Genomic DNA, 16,969 nt, shown 5'->3' on the forward strand with positions numbered 1-16,969 from the left:
CCAAAAGTTAACACTTTTAGTCTCCGACAAAATATTCATCGAACCTTATCTCTTAGATTTGACGGGGAACTATGAAAAAAAGAAGAGAAAATTAGCTAAAACTCACATTTTATAAAAAAGAAGAAGGGGGGGAAATTAGCATAGTTAAGGACTAGTTTGAGCATACCCTCATAGCGAAGATGGTCATTAACCCAAATTAATCCACAGCGTGCGTGGGTAATTAATTACCCACCATACTTGCCTTAAAAAGCCGGTGCTTTGGCTTCCTTGTTTTGCCACCTCCCGGACAGAATTCTGCTTCTTTCAACAAAACAATGCCCACTTCTTCAACGGAATTCTAGGGTTTCAATCATTCCCATTTTTCCAACTTAAATTTCATCTACATTTCCCTAATAATCATCTCTCTAACTGATCACCGGTAATGTCCCTATCTTTTTATCCATTTCTCAACTTAATTTTGCTTTTTACACATTCCAATTTCATTTATACGCCTTTTTTGTTGAAGCCTAACTCATCAATTGTTTTGTCAATTTCATAATTTTCATAATTATACTGCTTTTATTATAATATTTACGCCACGTACCCAATTATACAGCATTGTACCGGGCGGGAAGCATTATACATAATCTATCAACCTTGTATAATGGTGTTGTGTTTATACACGAATATGAGTTCAATCGGGTGTTTGTACACAAAGTATGGGCTACATATTTTCAAAAATAGACATAGAGCGTAATTTTCCCATATATTTATATCGCTATATATATATATATATATATACATACACTTGGGTAAATATGTATATAATTTGATATTTTGAGGTTTATCTATTTAGGAAATTTAGTAAAAGTGGTTGAAGATGTTAGGTAAAAACTGAACTCTTCCACTGTTTGTCCAAATGTTTTCACTTGCCAATTTATGTGTGATTTTTGTAGTGGCATTGTGCCGTATAATTCAACGCGCAATTCATGATCAATGTAATTGACATACCAATCTTCTGAGCACTCATTGATTTTTATTTGCTTTTTCATTAACATAGTGCTACATATCAGGACATGCATTTTGAGTTCCTTTATGAAAAAGGGACCTTTTCCACTTTTTTGTTGTTGGATAAGTGAAACATTTCATCGTGGATACTTGTGGCATTTTATTGGATAAATTTTGATAATTTAAGTTCTAGTTTTGCCTGAAATTAACTTTTGCAGAGTATTACTTGGGATAGGTTCCCATAGTTGACAACCATCCTAACATGGAATAACAATGATGAATCCTTCGAATACTCGACAGAGGGGAATGTATATAGTTTGTATAACCAACTCCAACTAATTTGGGACTGACGAAGTGATTGATGATTGGATCTTGGAAAACTTCCTCAATTTTACCACGTATACTTTAATTTTTACGGTCGTTACTCTCATCTAAGTTTTTTTTTACTCATAAACAGATATCCTATGACGTGTTCTTAATGAATTTGACAAAGAATTTACATCTCCTTTATAAATGGTCCAATACCCTAACATGTCTACAGATTGATGATATTACCTTTACATTCTAAGGAAAATTTCGACAAAGTTCGTAATCAGAAGTTTGCTTGTTATTATGACCTTCCACACTTGATGCCTTCTCTTTGTTAACCATTTCCTTTGTGTTTTACATTTTCATGATGAGAACTTTGAAGGCTTGCGTTATTTATAGAGTGGAAGATGTTAGGCTGCTTAGTTATCTATGCTAATGGAGGTCCAATCTTTTGTTCATGTTAAGTCAAGACAAGAGCTTTAGCCTGATACCCATGAATGCAATATGAGTTTAAGATCTTTCAGCTATTAAGTGTCCTCAAGTTCAGATCTTTTGATGCCATAATTTTCTTTACTTATATATGTGTGTACAATGCAACTAATGATGATGAAAAAGACTTGTTATTCACTTTAATTATTTACTTATTCAAATAAGAAAAGTAGGAGACTTGGAAGTCTAAGGGGCCTAAGAGTGCTTGCAGCAGCAATGAGGTGTAAAACTCCTATTTGAAGTCTTACTGTGCTCTTTATTCTGCATGTCGTATTTTTTTGTCCTTCCATTACGTCAAGAATTATAGGTTGTTCACGTAGTACATAACTTAATCAAACATAGAGCCTGTTTGGATTGGCTTATTTTAGGTGCTTTTAAGCCAAAATAGCTTTTAAGCACTTTAGTTTTCTAGTATAACATTCTTCAAATTTACTGGAAATTTATCTTTTCGAATTGTAGATTTTCAAGAACTTGATGGTATGTCCTCTTGGAAGTGGAAGAATGGAAGCCTTGACAAGGCTTCTTGTAGCTGGAAATATCCAACAAACAGCTTCAGGTGAATAATAGAACTCAATTCAGACAGTTTATGTGTTTATGTCCATCTAATTGTGCCCTATCATGTTAGCAATAAATCTTGACCTGGTCTGGTGTACTCCTCATTGTCTTATATCCTTCTATTTTCTTTTCCCACTATTTTTTTACTTTTGTTCATTGACATATTTTACCTTTGTTTCTCACTGCGTTCTTTCCTTCACAGAGGAAGCAGGCCGCCATAAATTAGCTGCTCAGTACATTCAAAGAGAATTGAGAGAGGCAGATGAAGCAAATTTGATTGATGAAGAAGGTATTTATGTTAACTAAATTTTGCACCTCAGGTCCAGATGCTTGACAGGGAAGATGAGAAAAAGTTCATGTTGATAGTAGCTTGATTTGCATGCTTTCTGGATAAAGATCTAATTTTTCATCTAGATTCTCAATTTTACACTTAGGTAAATACTAGTTTAAGAAATCTCAGTGTAGAAAGCATCGAGGTTTCAGGTGTATCAATCAGTTTACCATTTAATGCATCTATATTTGCTCTTATTGTTCAATTACCTTGACATGCTCTTCTTGCAGATATGCACGTGTTTGGTTTGAGGCCACTTACAGATCCTTTGCATTTGGTAAGGTCCAAAAAGTGCACCTGTTAAATCTTTGATTAAGATCGTTCTACTTGTTGATACCTGCGCAAAAGTTTTATTGCTAGTCAAGTTTTCTTACAATAATTGCTTCACATTTGTGTTTGTAAAAGAGTATTGGCTTTCTTCTGTCTATGTCAATATTCAGAAAACATGAAAAATAGAATGATAACGATATAAATGCAGTGCCATACATGTTTTCATTAACCTCGTATACAGCTAAATAAGCTTTATATGCAGGGCTGTGCATGGACTATCATAAGTTTTAAGGAAAAAATTACTTATCAAAAAGAAGAATTTAAGGCAGAATTGGGTTACAAGTAGTTGTACTGCAACTTAGAACTCAGCTATGACTTTCGTCTGAATGTGTCTGGGAAGAAACTGCTGCATAAAACACATCCTTCAGCATCTACTATGATAATTATTCATCTTATATGGAATAAAAGATCAGAGGAATTAAGGTTGACCTTATACTACGTGTTTTTACTTGTAAAAGGAAAGAACAAAAAAAAAAAAAAAAAAAAACACACACACACAACTGTGCATGCTTTGTTGAGAATTAGTCGAACTAGTGAGTTCCTTTAGACTTTGATGTCTTGATTGAGTTCACACTCAAGATATTAGGTATTATAAATTTTTGAGTTTAGAAATGGGAGATGGTATTTCATAACTATGAAGTGCGAATAAATTGAAGATATTTTTTTGGCTGCTGCCATTATAAAAAATTAGACCTTTAAATTTAGAGGAGGTGGAGCTATATATGTTAATATGAAGTTATAGCTGTAACTCTATTAGGGAGACAAAATTCTTTTTATCATTCAATAAATTAGGCCTCAATCCCAAAATAGTTCGTGTTGACTATATGAATCCTCAGCAGCCGGTTCTTATTCAAGTCCACAATACTAAAAAGTTTTGTCTTACGACAAATTAGGGTTCTCGAAATTTCATATTTATCCCTACACTAATATTGAAGTCTCTAACCAGATTAAAAAGACTTTGGGAAGTAATAGACTTTGTATAAGTATAACAATGACTAAGCTATTTTTCCACTTGTGGTATCGTTTATATAGATCCTTTGCTTCCATCTTGTGTTCTGACTTTAATTAGTCTGCCTTCTTAGGAAGTCTTTTCTAACAATTTTGCTTTTGTTTTTCTCCTTGAAAGGGGATGACGCCTTTTCTAAATATTCCCAACAATATGATTTTATGTCTACCTTATTCCATTTTAGCGCCTTCAATCATCATAATGGATTAGAAAAGTTAAATTATTGTTCCTTAACCAATAGCCCTATTAGCAAAGGCGTGGGGACTTTTATTGCTAGACTTAGTTGGAGCTGAAATTTGAGACTTTTGGTTTTTGTTTTGGTTTTAGAAACCAAAATTGTTTTTTTTTTTTTGTTGTTGTTGGAGAACAATTAGAGTGTAGGATGTTAGTGTTGGTTTCTCTTTTGGGAAAAGATAGTAAAGTGATAAAACATGTTTTAGGCTTTCCTATAGATGAGATTAATTCATTAGAACCAACTAATTTTTTCCTTTTCTTTCGCTATTGAAAGGTGTTTACAATATAAATACCTGCACGCGCATACACACGCATATTATATATATATATAGGTTGAAAAAGGTCATTTTTCCCAGAAAAAGCAAACATCATGAAAAAGTGGGTTTGGGGTTTGGACCAGAATGTGACAACAGTTTATGATACTCTTTCGTTCCACCATGACAGGCGGGGTCCACATTGTTTTGTTTGCTGAAAGCATCTTTGTTTTTTAGAGCATCACATGTTGTGCAAAGGGATCCTTAATGACCATGCTAGTAAAAAGTTGTATCTAGACATTGTAACTGGATGAGAATATGTTTGATTCTCCAAACGCTAATATTTCAATTTTATGCCATTTTGATTACCAATCTAATTTTCAACATTATGTTAGCTCTTTTTAGTACGCCTCTCCCATAAGCATAATGATAGGCCGACTTTGACTAGCGCAAACTTTAGGAATTAGACATTTAAGTAGTATATCGTGTTGGCCATCCCAAAAATAGTATTTCGTTGGTTTTGATGTTTAATTATTTAAAATACTAGTTGGTAAGTATAAAAAATGAAGTAGTTAGTTAAAATGATGTGTGTCAAATTTGAAATTAATATAGAGTTGAAATAGTTTATAATAATATAACTTTGACTTATTGGAGGAACAAGTTTTCATTTCAACAAATAGGACAAGTTTCTTTTTTGCGGCATAGTGAAAGTAAGCCAGTCTTATCGGAATGGTCAACGGAGGGAGTGCCAATTAACTCTCTCAAAACCCTTCCGTTTGTTACTTTGTCTCATTGTGGCAGTATTTTCTTTAATTTTGGTCTCCTTCCTACCATATTCCTCAAGTTTAGCAGCAAACAATTTACTCTCACCTGGTGAAGGACATATGGTTGGTCATCTATTAGGAACTTTCTCCTTTAGAAGATTTAACACTGATAAAAACAATATTTAACGTATAATCAGGTAATGATAAACTCAAAAGGACTTACATGATTACTTGCGTGATGATAATTCACAATGCACTGCATTCATAGTTTTGCGGAAAAATTGATTCTTGAATATTTGTTCTTAAGGTATGTTGCAATGCTTGTAAGAAGCCAATAAAGGCCAGCCAATACGTCGCCCATGCAGGTTTTTCCCCTTTTTAATAACTTAAAACATCTCGTGTTCTAGTGTCGTAGTTATATATCAGTTGCTATGCATAGTTTTATTTCGGCACTTAAATAGACACTTCTTCCTTCTGTTTACATTTCCATGGACTTATCATACTTGGAAATAACTTAACACATGATAAACTATTGGATAACTAGTCCCAAAATCATTATCTGCCTCAAGCATTTCTTCCTTAAGACAGCAGAAATGTGTATCTTTTAGAGTAACTCCATAATGCCATTCTTAGTGCAACACTAATTATGTACTGGATATTTTTGGGGATTCTTCATTTCTTTTATAAATCATGTTCTGGTTTTCTTGTATGTCTGCAATTGCTTTATAATCTCTAACTGACTACTTTTTATATAGTTCCAGATACATATCAAGTCGTGAAATTAATTTTGGAGACATTTCATATATGAGATATGTGAAGTTTTTTGTCCATCTTTTCTAAGAGCAAAGCTTAAAATGTCCTTATCAAAAAAAAGAAGAAGAAGCAGAGGTTAAAATGTAAGAGAGAGGATACTTTTCTAGTTAAAGCTAAGAGAGAGGATACTTTTCTAGTTAATTATGTTTTAACACATGTGAGCCTGGTACTTTTTCTTGGGGTTAAGCCTGTTGAAGTACTTGTTTCAAATTGATAGTGGTCCGACTTGAACCTAACACGTTTGCTTACTCTAACATCATGTGAAAGAAACGGAGCATCCAACCCAAAACCTTAGAGCTATGAATGGAGCAGCCCCAGAATATCACACACCCTTTTGGAGACCCTCACTCAAGTTTATTCTTAATACTCTCCTTAATACTTTTCTCTGGAGCCGAGGGTCTTTCGGAAACAGTCTCTCTACCTCCCAAAGGTAGGGGTAAGGTCTGCATACACTCTACCCTCCCCAGGCCCCACTTGTGGGTTACACTGGGTATGTTGTTGTTGTTGTTGTACTCTCCTGCATGCGTATCCAGGTTCTAGTGATTACACTCGGATTGATTTTTTTCCGAAGAAAAAGTGGTTCAACAGGTTAAGAGTGTGAGTCCTGGAGCCTTTGGAGACCCTTTGCCAATTTAGGACAAGTGTTTTGACTAATTGTATTGAGTTCTCTAACCACCTCATCTAAAAGCTTCAAATTGTCAGAGATGATACTTTTATTTATTTAATTATGTCTTAACACTCTTTCAGTACGTGTTTGATTATTTTCTTTCTTTATTTATTTCTTGGGTTAAAAATGTGGAAATCCTTTTTTGTTAATGGGCGGTGGTGAGAGTTAAATCTAGGACTTTTTCCTGCTGCGATACTATATGAAAGAATCTGAGCATCTAAGTCAAAACCTTAAGGCTATGAGTGGAATACCCAGAACATTATAAACCCCCTTGGAGACTTCTACCTTATTTTGTCTTGAAGGGAACTTCCGTTTCCTAAATGAATTGTAGTAACTGTCTACGACGACAAAAAAGTATGTCTCATCATCTGAAAACATTCTAGCAGAGACCTATTCTGAAAAAAGAGAAGCGGGTGGGGGGGGGGGGGTGTGTGATCACGATGATATGTGGGACCATAATTTGTCTAAGTGCTACTGAGAGTCAATTTATTCTTCTGCTTTTATATATAACTAAGTCTCTGTTAAGAGACAGGCGATACTTATTGTCCTATCCCTTTTTAACTAGTTGCACAAGGTGGCCTGTGTCCATCTCTCCTTACCATCTCAATTTTTTTCTCGTTTTAACATTATACATGTTCAGTTATTTTTATTTTAAATCTCTTTCTGATGTGTTGATTTTCTATTTGAGCTTTCAAGCTTGACTAAGACCATCTTGACATGCTAATTGCCTATGTTCCGAGAACAAATGTCATATTGTTCTGCCCTAGTTCGTTAGTAGAAAATGTAGAAACCTCTGGTGTTTGAGACATAACCCAAATTATTGAATAGTGTAAAAACCGGTCCAAATAGAGCAAAATTGATAGTGATAATTTATATGCCGACCTCAGTTTCAAAAAAGATAATTTATATGCCGACCCTAACTAACTCGGGATTGAGATGTAGTAGTAGTTGTAGCATTAGTTCATATTGTGTTTTCTTCCTCACTGTTGGCCTGTGACAGAAACTTGATGAATCAGAAGTTTCTCTCCAATGCTTCTCCTTAAATTTTTTGACGTATAAACAGTATGTTCCTATTTCCTCATCGACTAATCAACCCTGTTATTTGGGTGGTTGGTGTATGCTGAAAGACCCTTAAATTTTCCGAACAGGTTGAGTCTTTGCACAATACATATTAACTTTTCCAAAGTTCAAAAAGATATAATCACCATACCTGAGTTTAGTCTGGAAAGTGATGACCAGCCTTAAAACTACTCTTTATTTTGCCTTCTCTAGTCCATCTTGTTTAACATGTACAATTTTATCTTTTCAGAGCTTTGTAAGTCATTAGACTCTGCAGAAGAAACTGTTTTGGAGGTCAATGATGGTACAGTGCACAAGAAACGTCCGAGGAAAGAGAGAAAAAAGTCACTAACTGCAAACTCTAGTATCCTTTCCCTATATGAACATTGTTTTTGTTGTCTTATGCTCTTGAAGAAAAGTTTATGAGGTCATCGCTGCAGTTCTCTATAAGCTGAGATCTGTTGACATACTTTAAGTTGGTGTTATGGTGTATAACTTCTCTTATTGCTTAATTATGATTTGCCATCTTTAATTTCCTATAGACAAACCTATAACAGTCAGAAAGAAAGCAAAACTTGAATTGTTAGATAATGGTTTTGCTGCATCATCATGCTGTTCGGAGGAGCATCATTCAACTGTTTCATTTCCTGATTATAAAAGTATCATCCTCTTTTGTGCTCATATTCCTTGTTTTCCTTATGATTCTTGTAGTCTTTTTCCTTAAAATACTGACAATTCATAGGATTTAGCTTAACTGTTCAACCCATTTGTTTTACATTCAACTAGACATTTCCTTTGTATTGTTATTACGTTCCTGACATTGTTTAATGAATTAAATGCAAAGTTTCATTGACAAGTTTATACTCCCTTATTCTATTTTATATAACACTATTTCCTTTTCAATTTTTTCCAAAAAGAAATGACACCTTTCTAATGGAAACTCTTTAACTTTTAACTTCTCATTTTACCGTCAGTGACATGCTCTTATATCCTACAGAAATGTCATGACATCCTTTCACAAGTTTTAAGGGTACTTTTGGTATGTGCCAAAAGTCTTTCTTAAATTCCGTGTCTAGTCAAACACCATGAAACAGAGGGATTGGTTTTTTTTTTTTGTTTGTTTTTTAATTCAATGCTTGGACAAAAGGTTCCCCTTTTAATGCTTCGATGTAGGTAAGTTACTCGGACTCGGGTGCGGGTGTCCGATACGGGTGCGGATCTAGATGTCGGATCCTTCATGATCTAAATTTTAAGATTCGGGGATACGGATCCAGTTATGGATACGGGTGTGGGGATTCAGCTAAGAAAATTCAAATATCTAAAAATAGAGTTATAAAACCTAAATTATGGAATATTATGTGGAAAACTTGAGGAAAAACTATTGATCAAGAGGAGAATCCCCGAAGGAGATAAAAGGAAACAGAGTGACATAGAAATTTTTATATACAAGGTATTCCATTTTCTTCAATTTCACCTTAGCTTTAGTTTTGATTAAAGAAATCATTGAATCTGTCCAGAATTTCTACGTCGATTTTGGTCAAAGTATCCAAAATCAGTTGACCAGATCGGGTACGGATCCGACACCCACACCCATGTCGTGTCGACACGGGTGCGGCACCGAAAGTGAAGAGTCCGAGTAACATGAGGGTTATGAAACTTTAGTTCTGGGGGCTTCTAAGGGGTGCCTCACCAAATGAAAATGATAAAGAAGTTACCCGCTTGTCGCTCTATATTGCCTTACTGCGTTTCCGTGCAGTCAAAGGAGCTTGATATTTAGTAATTTTGCAAAAGCTACATCTTCATATGGTTCTTATGCTGGTTGCCTGGTTTATTTTTTTACAACTGCAGGAATTTCATCACCCTTAAATGTGGCCACCGTGAGAAATAGTTCCATGGTTAATCCTGGACCTCAAGATTGCTCAGAAGGTGCAATCTTGCGCCAGGAAGAACGTTCTAAGATGTATGCACTTATCGCTTGATGTAAATGTCATGCATTTTTCCTCCCTCTCTCAGAATGCATAATTCCAACTGCCTTGTAATTTTTAGTTATTACAAACATTTGGAATCAAGCAGTTGTTACATTGGAGTATATTATGTGCTATCTGTTGATGGGTATATTATGTGCCATCTGTTGATGGGTAAACCCATCAAACCTATTGATGATAGCTCATACGTGAAGAGAATGCAGTATTACTATTTCACTTTGAAGATTGAGATATATGCTTGTTTTATAGGATAGTTTTGGTCGGTTTAAATTACCAGTTGATTAGTTTTTATATAATAAAGACATACATGCACCGTAAAAATCATATAAAGGTCCAATTAAGTGGTTAATTTCTTTGAACTGTCTTGGGAAAATGAAGATCGTTTTTCTTGATTTCATTAATTAATGGCATTTTTCTTCATCTTGTAGGATAATTGCGGGAAATCGGCAGCTATTAGCTGATTTTGGTGCTGCAAATGGTGTTACTAAGAGTTGGTCTGCAAATTCCAGAGAAGCTATTCCCTGTAAGGCCAGATTTATATTTCTTCATAAAGTTACTTCCTGTGTAGTTATGAAAATATTCGTACTTCCTTTTTTTGGTTTTAGCAAAGGGAAAAAAAAATCGACTTCTTTTCAACACTCACCGTTCTTTATTGTACCAGAACATATCTTGTCAGGCTTTACTTTGTGCATATTGTGTGGAAACGTTTGATTCAAAATTTGCATCCTCGAACTTTTTGAGTGGTACAGGAGTACTTCCTGTGGTATATTTGGAGTTCATTTCTTTGTGTGCCTTATTCTTTGGATGAAGGTGCAAAAACTAGATATTACCTCTTGAAGGGTGTCAACATAGTTAGCTAGCACATGGGAAGAATAATCTGGCTATTTAAAACCATTTCTCTGAAATTTTTAATCCTCTTTCAGGAGAAAATAGAGGGCGTTTGTTTTGGGCTTTGCTTCTCATTGTTAAAAGTGGCTGATCTATAGCTTCCATTGTGAAGTTTCAGGTGAAGAGCCTCAAGAAAGGTCAACTGCTGGCAGTGACAATACTGGTAGTCATGCTGTTGCAGTTAAAATTCCAACTCAAGTCCAAATGATTTGTTCAAAGGCTGAAGGTAGTAGTCGCATCTTTCCTTCAGTTGCTCATAGCTACCCTGATTTTTCATTTTAGAAAGACAAAGTCCTAAACTTTTGTAGTCAAAAGAATTTCCAAGGTCACCTTTTTTATGCTCATGGTGATTTATTCTTTGAGTAATTTTCTACATTGTCTTTTTCTTAACTTCTAAAGCTAATGTTTACATGGTACTGCTTGTGTGCTGTTGACCTCCAGATATTCCATATCCCCTTGCAACTAAGATGTACTATTCTCAAAGACAACTTCGTCTCAGATCAGCTCTCAGCTATCTGTATCATGAGGCATCATGTAATGACAGTGGCTGCGAGTTTGCCTGTCAAAAGGTATTAAAAACTAATGTGATGCCAGCGGAGATGTTGTGCAATAGGAACAACTCCGATATGCAAAGTAATTACCAGCAGGAGAAGGTTTGCCAGATTCTGCTTTGTGTTTTATTTGGTCACACCTTATATATCCTCATTGATTGTATTGTCACAGTTTCTTGAATTCTTTTCCCTTGAGATAATAATTGACTTTTTCTTTTTCTCTCGGAAGAGATAGTTATATTTGCTTCATCCTCTGGCAGTTAGGGCTAATTTCTATGTTGGACAATTATCATTCATTAAATTTATGCATCAAAATTGTTTGTAGTACTAGTTGGAAAATGTGGTAAGTTACTTAGTTTACTTCCTGTTTTTCTAGGAGTCGTTTATTCCTGTCAGAGTCTTTTAGTAGAAAATATAGAGAACTTCTAGTAATTGTTATTTTTATTGGATTTGAGATGAGGTCAAATGGAGCGATATGGTTCGTGAGAATTCATGTAGCCAACCCCAACTTGTTAGGGATTAAGGCATAGTAGTTGTTACTAAAGTTTACTTCCTATTGAAAATCCTGTAATGCTGACATAATATGAATGAATCATATTCTAGTGCGTCTTATCTTCTTCAGTGCTAAAACTCCCTTTTAAGTTCCTATTGATGTGTGCACCTGATTTCTGTCTGCCTCACAGAAAATCAGGGTGTCATCTGCATAAAGCAAATGAGAAACGTTGACAGTGGTCCTTCCTCCACATCAAAGCCATTCAGCCACTGCATCTCCTTGGCTTTGTCCAGCAAACCGTAGTTCCTTTTTGTGCTTCTCGCCTTTAAGAACCGTGATCTCCATTTAGAGATGGTAGAGCCAGATGAATTTATCTTAATTTAGCATGTAATAGATTGTTACTTATTGCATGTCCTCCTTCAATAAGTGCAGACTATGCCACCTCTTGATCTTTAGATGTCAGATTGCTAATTATTTCCTGGAGATGCACTGACAAGGAGGAAAACTATCGAATGCTTAATCCAAAAAAAAAAAAAAAAAAGAGAGAGGATGAAAATCATGGATTATTATTACCAAAATGGCTGTAAATGTGTAGTTACCGAAAATTGGGATTTATAATTATATTAGAAGGCAGTGTTATCTTTTGCAGCATGTTCTTGCAGGTTTCCCCAAGTAATAAATTCATCCTCGTATCTTTCTTCATCAATTAGGGTGGGAACGCCAATGTTTTAAAAGGCGTTTCCGCCTTTCCGGGGTGAGGCACAAGTCCCAACATTCCGGGCGTTCGCTTAGGCGTAAGTCCCAACGTTTTGGGTGTTCATTTGGAGCGTAAGCTCAGAGAACTTTTCTAAATTGGAGCCAAAATTGCTTAATAAATTCTCTTTTTAATACTTAAATGCTCAAAAAATAACTCATAGGAAATTCTCAAACCAAAAATAAAAAAATAAAAAATTCAAAAGTCAAAGGTCTCTTCTGATTGGTTGTCCTAATTTCACAATTCTTTCTTTTTGTTGTTTACTGGGTAACTAATCTCGTTGGCCCTTTATCTGCAAGCGCAAACTACAAAGAGCTTTGACCTCCAATACTTGCTCTGCTGCTTCCACGCTTGCAGCTTCCTTCTTTATACTTTATTTTCGTCAAGTTTTTTCTTTGTTCTCTATAATTTATTTCTTTCAAGTTAGTTTTGAATTTAGAATTTCTTCTAGTGTCAATTAGTTTAGATATTCTTCTGAAGTCTCTATTCCGAAAAAACATATTCTATTTATATTGTAATGAGTATTTGTGATTTTTTTTTCTGGTTTAGGTTTTCAAATAATAACTTTGTCTTATAGTCAATAACAACAACATAATACCCAATGTAATCCCACAAGTGGGGTCTGGGGAGGGTGATGTGTACGCAGACCTTAACCGTCTACCTTGTGAAGGTAGAGAGGCTGTTTCGGATAGACCCTCGGCTCAATTAAAGCATTTCAAAGCAGGTTTGAAAAGGAAATAAGCACAATAAATGTCAAGACTAAATGGATAAACAGTTTGAGATGTTTGGTTTGCCAAGTCTTACGCCACATGGTCCATCCAAATGTCAAACATCAAAGCAAACATAATTATCCCCCACCCCGACCCACAAAAAAGAGAAAGAGACCACTAGCAACAGAATTACCTCACAGTAGTCGACACAGGGATTATGCCGAGGATTGGCGGTAAGTAAACGTCTTAAAGCATTTCTTCCATCCTCATCTAGAGTATCATTCTTAAGTCTTTAAGTATGTTTTATCATAGTGATGTTATAGGTGTAATGCATCTTTATGTCTTTCACTTTTCCAAGTAAGAGTAAAAATTCATTTATAATTTTCGTGTAGATATTCGCATGTTTATTATATGTATACATTTTTCTAAAATCTTAATGTATTTTTTACATTTTTATATATTAATTTTATTAATTTGTACAATATTAAATATTAAATATCCATGGGTTTTACGCCTCGCCCCGTATTAGACAAAACGCCTCACTTCACGGCCACGCCTTTTAAAACACTGGGGAACGCTTCATTGAGCCTGTCGAAAATGATTAAATTTTAGTCTTCTGCTAATAGCTTTTCCGGGTTCTTTTAATCGCGGTGATGATTGTTTTATCCTGATAACAATTTCTATCTTTGTCAGTTCCAGGATGTAAAACATTTCTACAGCTTCTTATCCAGTTTTACCTGGTCCTTGTTCTATCCCCTAGACTAAAAACCTCAATTCAATTCTATTTCCTATAGCTTGGCTTTGGAGGATGTTTGAGGTTGTCGTTATTACTCGTCTTATGGGTGCAATGTCTCTTTTTCTTCCCTTTTCTGGTGTAGAAGTTGTGTTGAATTGGGACATATTCGAAACACAGTTGCAGATATTCTTTTTCAGAGCCGAGATAATTAGTCCTCAAGTCAAAATACTGATTGAATCGCATTGGTGAGGATAACCTCTTACCCTTTGAGAAGTGTTGTCATCAGTTCTTTGGTGAGTAGTTGAATGAGGCTTCTGTTTCCTTTCTTTCTCAGTATGGTTAAATTTGAAAGTTTAATCACAAGAATGCTATAGCGAATGGGGGTTTAATTTGCTATATTTTGCAGTGGTTTTATGAACTCTCATGTGTAAGGTCTTCCTTTTTGGTGCATATATCTGTGAGTGGAATGCCTCAAACCTTTACTTCTGGTGCTTGTCTGAACAATAAAGGATATCTTTTTTGAGATATTACTGATCTTTGTATTCGTAGCAATTCATGTAGCTGAGTCCAAGTAGTTTGGGATTATGTTGTAGTTGATTTATTGATATTGGTATTCATATAGCCAACCCCAACTAGATGGGGATTGAGGCATAGTTGATTTTTATCGATCTTGGTCATTTTTCTGGTGGCTAATGCTAATGTTGGTTTGTGGGACAGGCACATGATCCTTCCTTTCCGTTGGTCGAAAAGCCAAATTTACTTCAAATGGTTGAATCGGGGGGATGTCCACCACCTATGAACATCGCATCCCAGTTTACTGTGAATAATGTCCTAACACACACCTCCATTGCCAATAGTGGAAGCAACTATAATTCGAATTGTTATTCATTTGCAGGCCACTCAGGTATATGTCTGTCCATGTCTTTGCATGGGTGCTATATCATATCCAGGTCTGTTTTCAATAATTAGGTCTCAGAGGGATAATAGATTTTCTATTCCATCCACAATATACCTCTCAAATTGCGTAAGAAAGCAAAAAGTGGTGTTGCAGTTGAAGAGGAATATTTCTGCCTTGTCATAACTAGGTTGCTTGGTTAGATAACGAAGTTATAGAGAATTTACTCTGTGGTGTTAAATTGCTCTTGAATTCCCCCTGGAATTGTACTCTCTAGTACGGACAACGTTGTGTTAGGAGTTGCAATTTATCGTGGCTATCTGAAATGATTAGAGTAAGCTAAGGCCTCTCTATTTTTTGGCGTCACTAACAAATACCATGTTTTTGTAGGCAAGCAGCTACAACCTATGCAGCAGACTGAGGGAAATAGTGCAGCTGTACAGAATTACTGAAGGAACTTTTTTTGTAGAGGAAAGCGAAACCTCCTTTCCTCTTCACTTTGTAAGGTAGGATACATTGGGACTAGTCCATCCTAAGCTTCTCCACGAGATTCGAGAGTCAGCTCCATCACGGAAGAGGGTATGCTAGATTTTCCTTTGATTTAGATTTTGGTACATGAAGGTTTCTTTCTCTGACTCAGAAAACTAATTGCCAACTGTACATAATCTTTCATACAAAAACACCCTTGAGATGCAGACCCTAGTGACTCATCAAGATATTTCAGATATCCTTTGGGATAATCATTTTGTACAAAGAACGCCAATTACTAATGATATTCACTTTTGTTAGTGTCCATAGTCTTGGAAAATCCTGTGAAGTATCATGACAGTCTTATATTTCCTAGAGATTTCATTTTTGTTTTGGCTTTATTTAGATGTTCAATCTGCCATAATTTGAAAAAAGGAAATACCAACTCGCTATTGGGATTTTTTTGGTTGATACAATTGACAAGTTTGGGTCTTTAAGTTCCTTAGTAGTCAATAAGTGGCAGCCTATCAGTGGGTCAATTTGGAATCCAGCTGCCATGGATACTCATCTTTTATATTGCTAATATCGGATGTTTGGTGGTAAGTGGCTTTGTGCTGCTATGCAAAAACAAATGATTTGTTCTAGTGGAAGATAGAATTATTCTCTCTGTTTATAATGCTATTCGGAGTCTCAAATTATTATGATAATGATAGATATACAGACGTGTTTCATTTCCCCTAAAGGTCATTTCCTGGAATTGCGTTTGTAGACATGGTGAAAAAGACGGCAAACAGAAAAATGAGATACTAAAAAGAAATCCGTTTATTTAGAATTACGTCACTGGAGTTTGTACTACAATCTATTCATAACACTCCTAAAAACAGTATTTGCCTCAACGGCTTCTAGACCAATCTTTGCCTTCTAGGATGGTGGCGTCTATTTTGACACGGTCAAATCAACTGAACTTTGATTGACATCTTAAAAGTGCATCTTTATTACTATTTGTTATAAGGAGAACTACATTACAATATAGAGGAATATCGACAATTTAATTTTAGAAGATGAATTATTTAGTCCAAGTTAGCTCCGAGAATTGATTAAGCATAACTTCATAATGTCAAAGAAAATTAAATTGGAGGAAGTACCCATGAAGATGTTCAATTCTTCAAGAAAAAGACGCTACGATTCTGTACTGGCTGTTATGGCCTAGGCGTAGATATTTTCTATTGCCTCCCCTGCCCTACTTGCCCATAGACTGATATTTAAGTAGATAATACTCAAAATATCTACTTGAAGACTCAAAGATTTTTATGGTAATGGCCTAATGGTGTAAGCAATACCCATTTGACAATTTTTATATCTCACATGCAGGAATAGAAAAAGTTGAATGGGATTGAAAACTACCAAACAAGTAGAGACCTAAGGATAAGTAAGAACCCATAACTAGATCTAGTACAACATTTATTTGTTCATTTTACTAAATTTTAAATATCATTATTCATCAAGCCTACAAAATCAACAACCAATATTGGTCAGGACCTCACCAGTAAACCTACTTTCGTATTCGAAAAAGAAGAAGAAAAAGTCAACAAGGGACAGTCCAGTCCAAAGGATTTTGCGGTGTACAATTCATTTTTTTGCGCGGAGTGCCCTTCTTTTGGGGTGGTTTTTTTAAATTTTCGCATTCATAT

At 35.3% G+C, this 16,969-nt stretch overlaps 1 protein-coding gene across 5 annotated transcripts; it reads left to right on the plus strand.

The window, feature by feature from the left end:
- Nucleotides 1-273: 273 nt before the first annotated feature.
- LOC132034316 (uncharacterized) lies at nucleotides 274-15,322 on the plus strand. Of its 5 annotated transcripts, none has more exons than XR_009409026.1 (13): nucleotides 274-418; nucleotides 2,245-2,341; nucleotides 2,543-2,629; nucleotides 2,902-2,948; nucleotides 5,567-5,624; nucleotides 8,049-8,162; nucleotides 8,341-8,457; nucleotides 9,647-9,758; nucleotides 10,212-10,306; nucleotides 10,784-10,897; nucleotides 11,113-11,324; nucleotides 14,058-14,208; nucleotides 14,633-14,769. XR_009409026.1 is itself a non-coding variant. In XM_059424622.1 (13 exons), exons 2-13 carry the CDS (start codon nucleotides 2,260-2,262, stop codon nucleotides 15,260-15,262), a joined length of 1,287 nt encoding a protein of 428 aa, XP_059280605.1. In that variant the 5' UTR covers nucleotides 274-418; nucleotides 2,245-2,259; the 3' UTR covers nucleotides 15,263-15,322. The 5 variants fall into 5 exon arrangements, 4 of the variants coding, with proteins under 4 accessions (XP_059280605.1, XP_059280607.1, XP_059280606.1 ...); XM_059424622.1 differs by lacking the exon at nucleotides 14,058-14,208 and adding an exon at nucleotides 15,201-15,322 and having other exon boundaries at nucleotides 14,633-14,819; XM_059424624.1 differs by lacking the exon at nucleotides 14,058-14,208 and adding an exon at nucleotides 15,201-15,322 and having other exon boundaries at nucleotides 11,113-11,240; nucleotides 14,633-14,819.
- The last annotated feature ends 1,647 nt before the right edge of the window (nucleotides 15,323-16,969 follow it).

The sequence above is a fragment of the Lycium ferocissimum genome, chromosome 10 (genome assembly GCF_029784015.1).
Source record: "Lycium ferocissimum isolate CSIRO_LF1 chromosome 10, AGI_CSIRO_Lferr_CH_V1, whole genome shotgun sequence".
NCBI classification, from domain to species: domain Eukaryota; kingdom Viridiplantae; phylum Streptophyta; class Magnoliopsida; order Solanales; family Solanaceae; genus Lycium; species Lycium ferocissimum.

What these genes read in the sequence shown, in the direction of transcription:
- LOC132034316 (XM_059424622.1), top strand. Translation starts at nt 2,260, where the DNA reads ATGGTATGTCCTCTTGGAAGTGGAAGAATGGAAGCCTTGACAAGGCTT. An exon ending in AAATTTGATTGATGAAGAAG is followed by an intron (nt 2,630 to 2,901) that starts GTATTTATGTTA and finishes CTCTTCTTGCAG; the next exon opens with ATATGCACGTGTTTGGTTTG. An exon ending in CAGGAAGAACGTTCTAAGAT is followed by an intron (nt 9,759 to 10,211) that starts GTATGCACTTAT and finishes TTCATCTTGTAG; the next exon opens with GATAATTGCGGGAAATCGGC.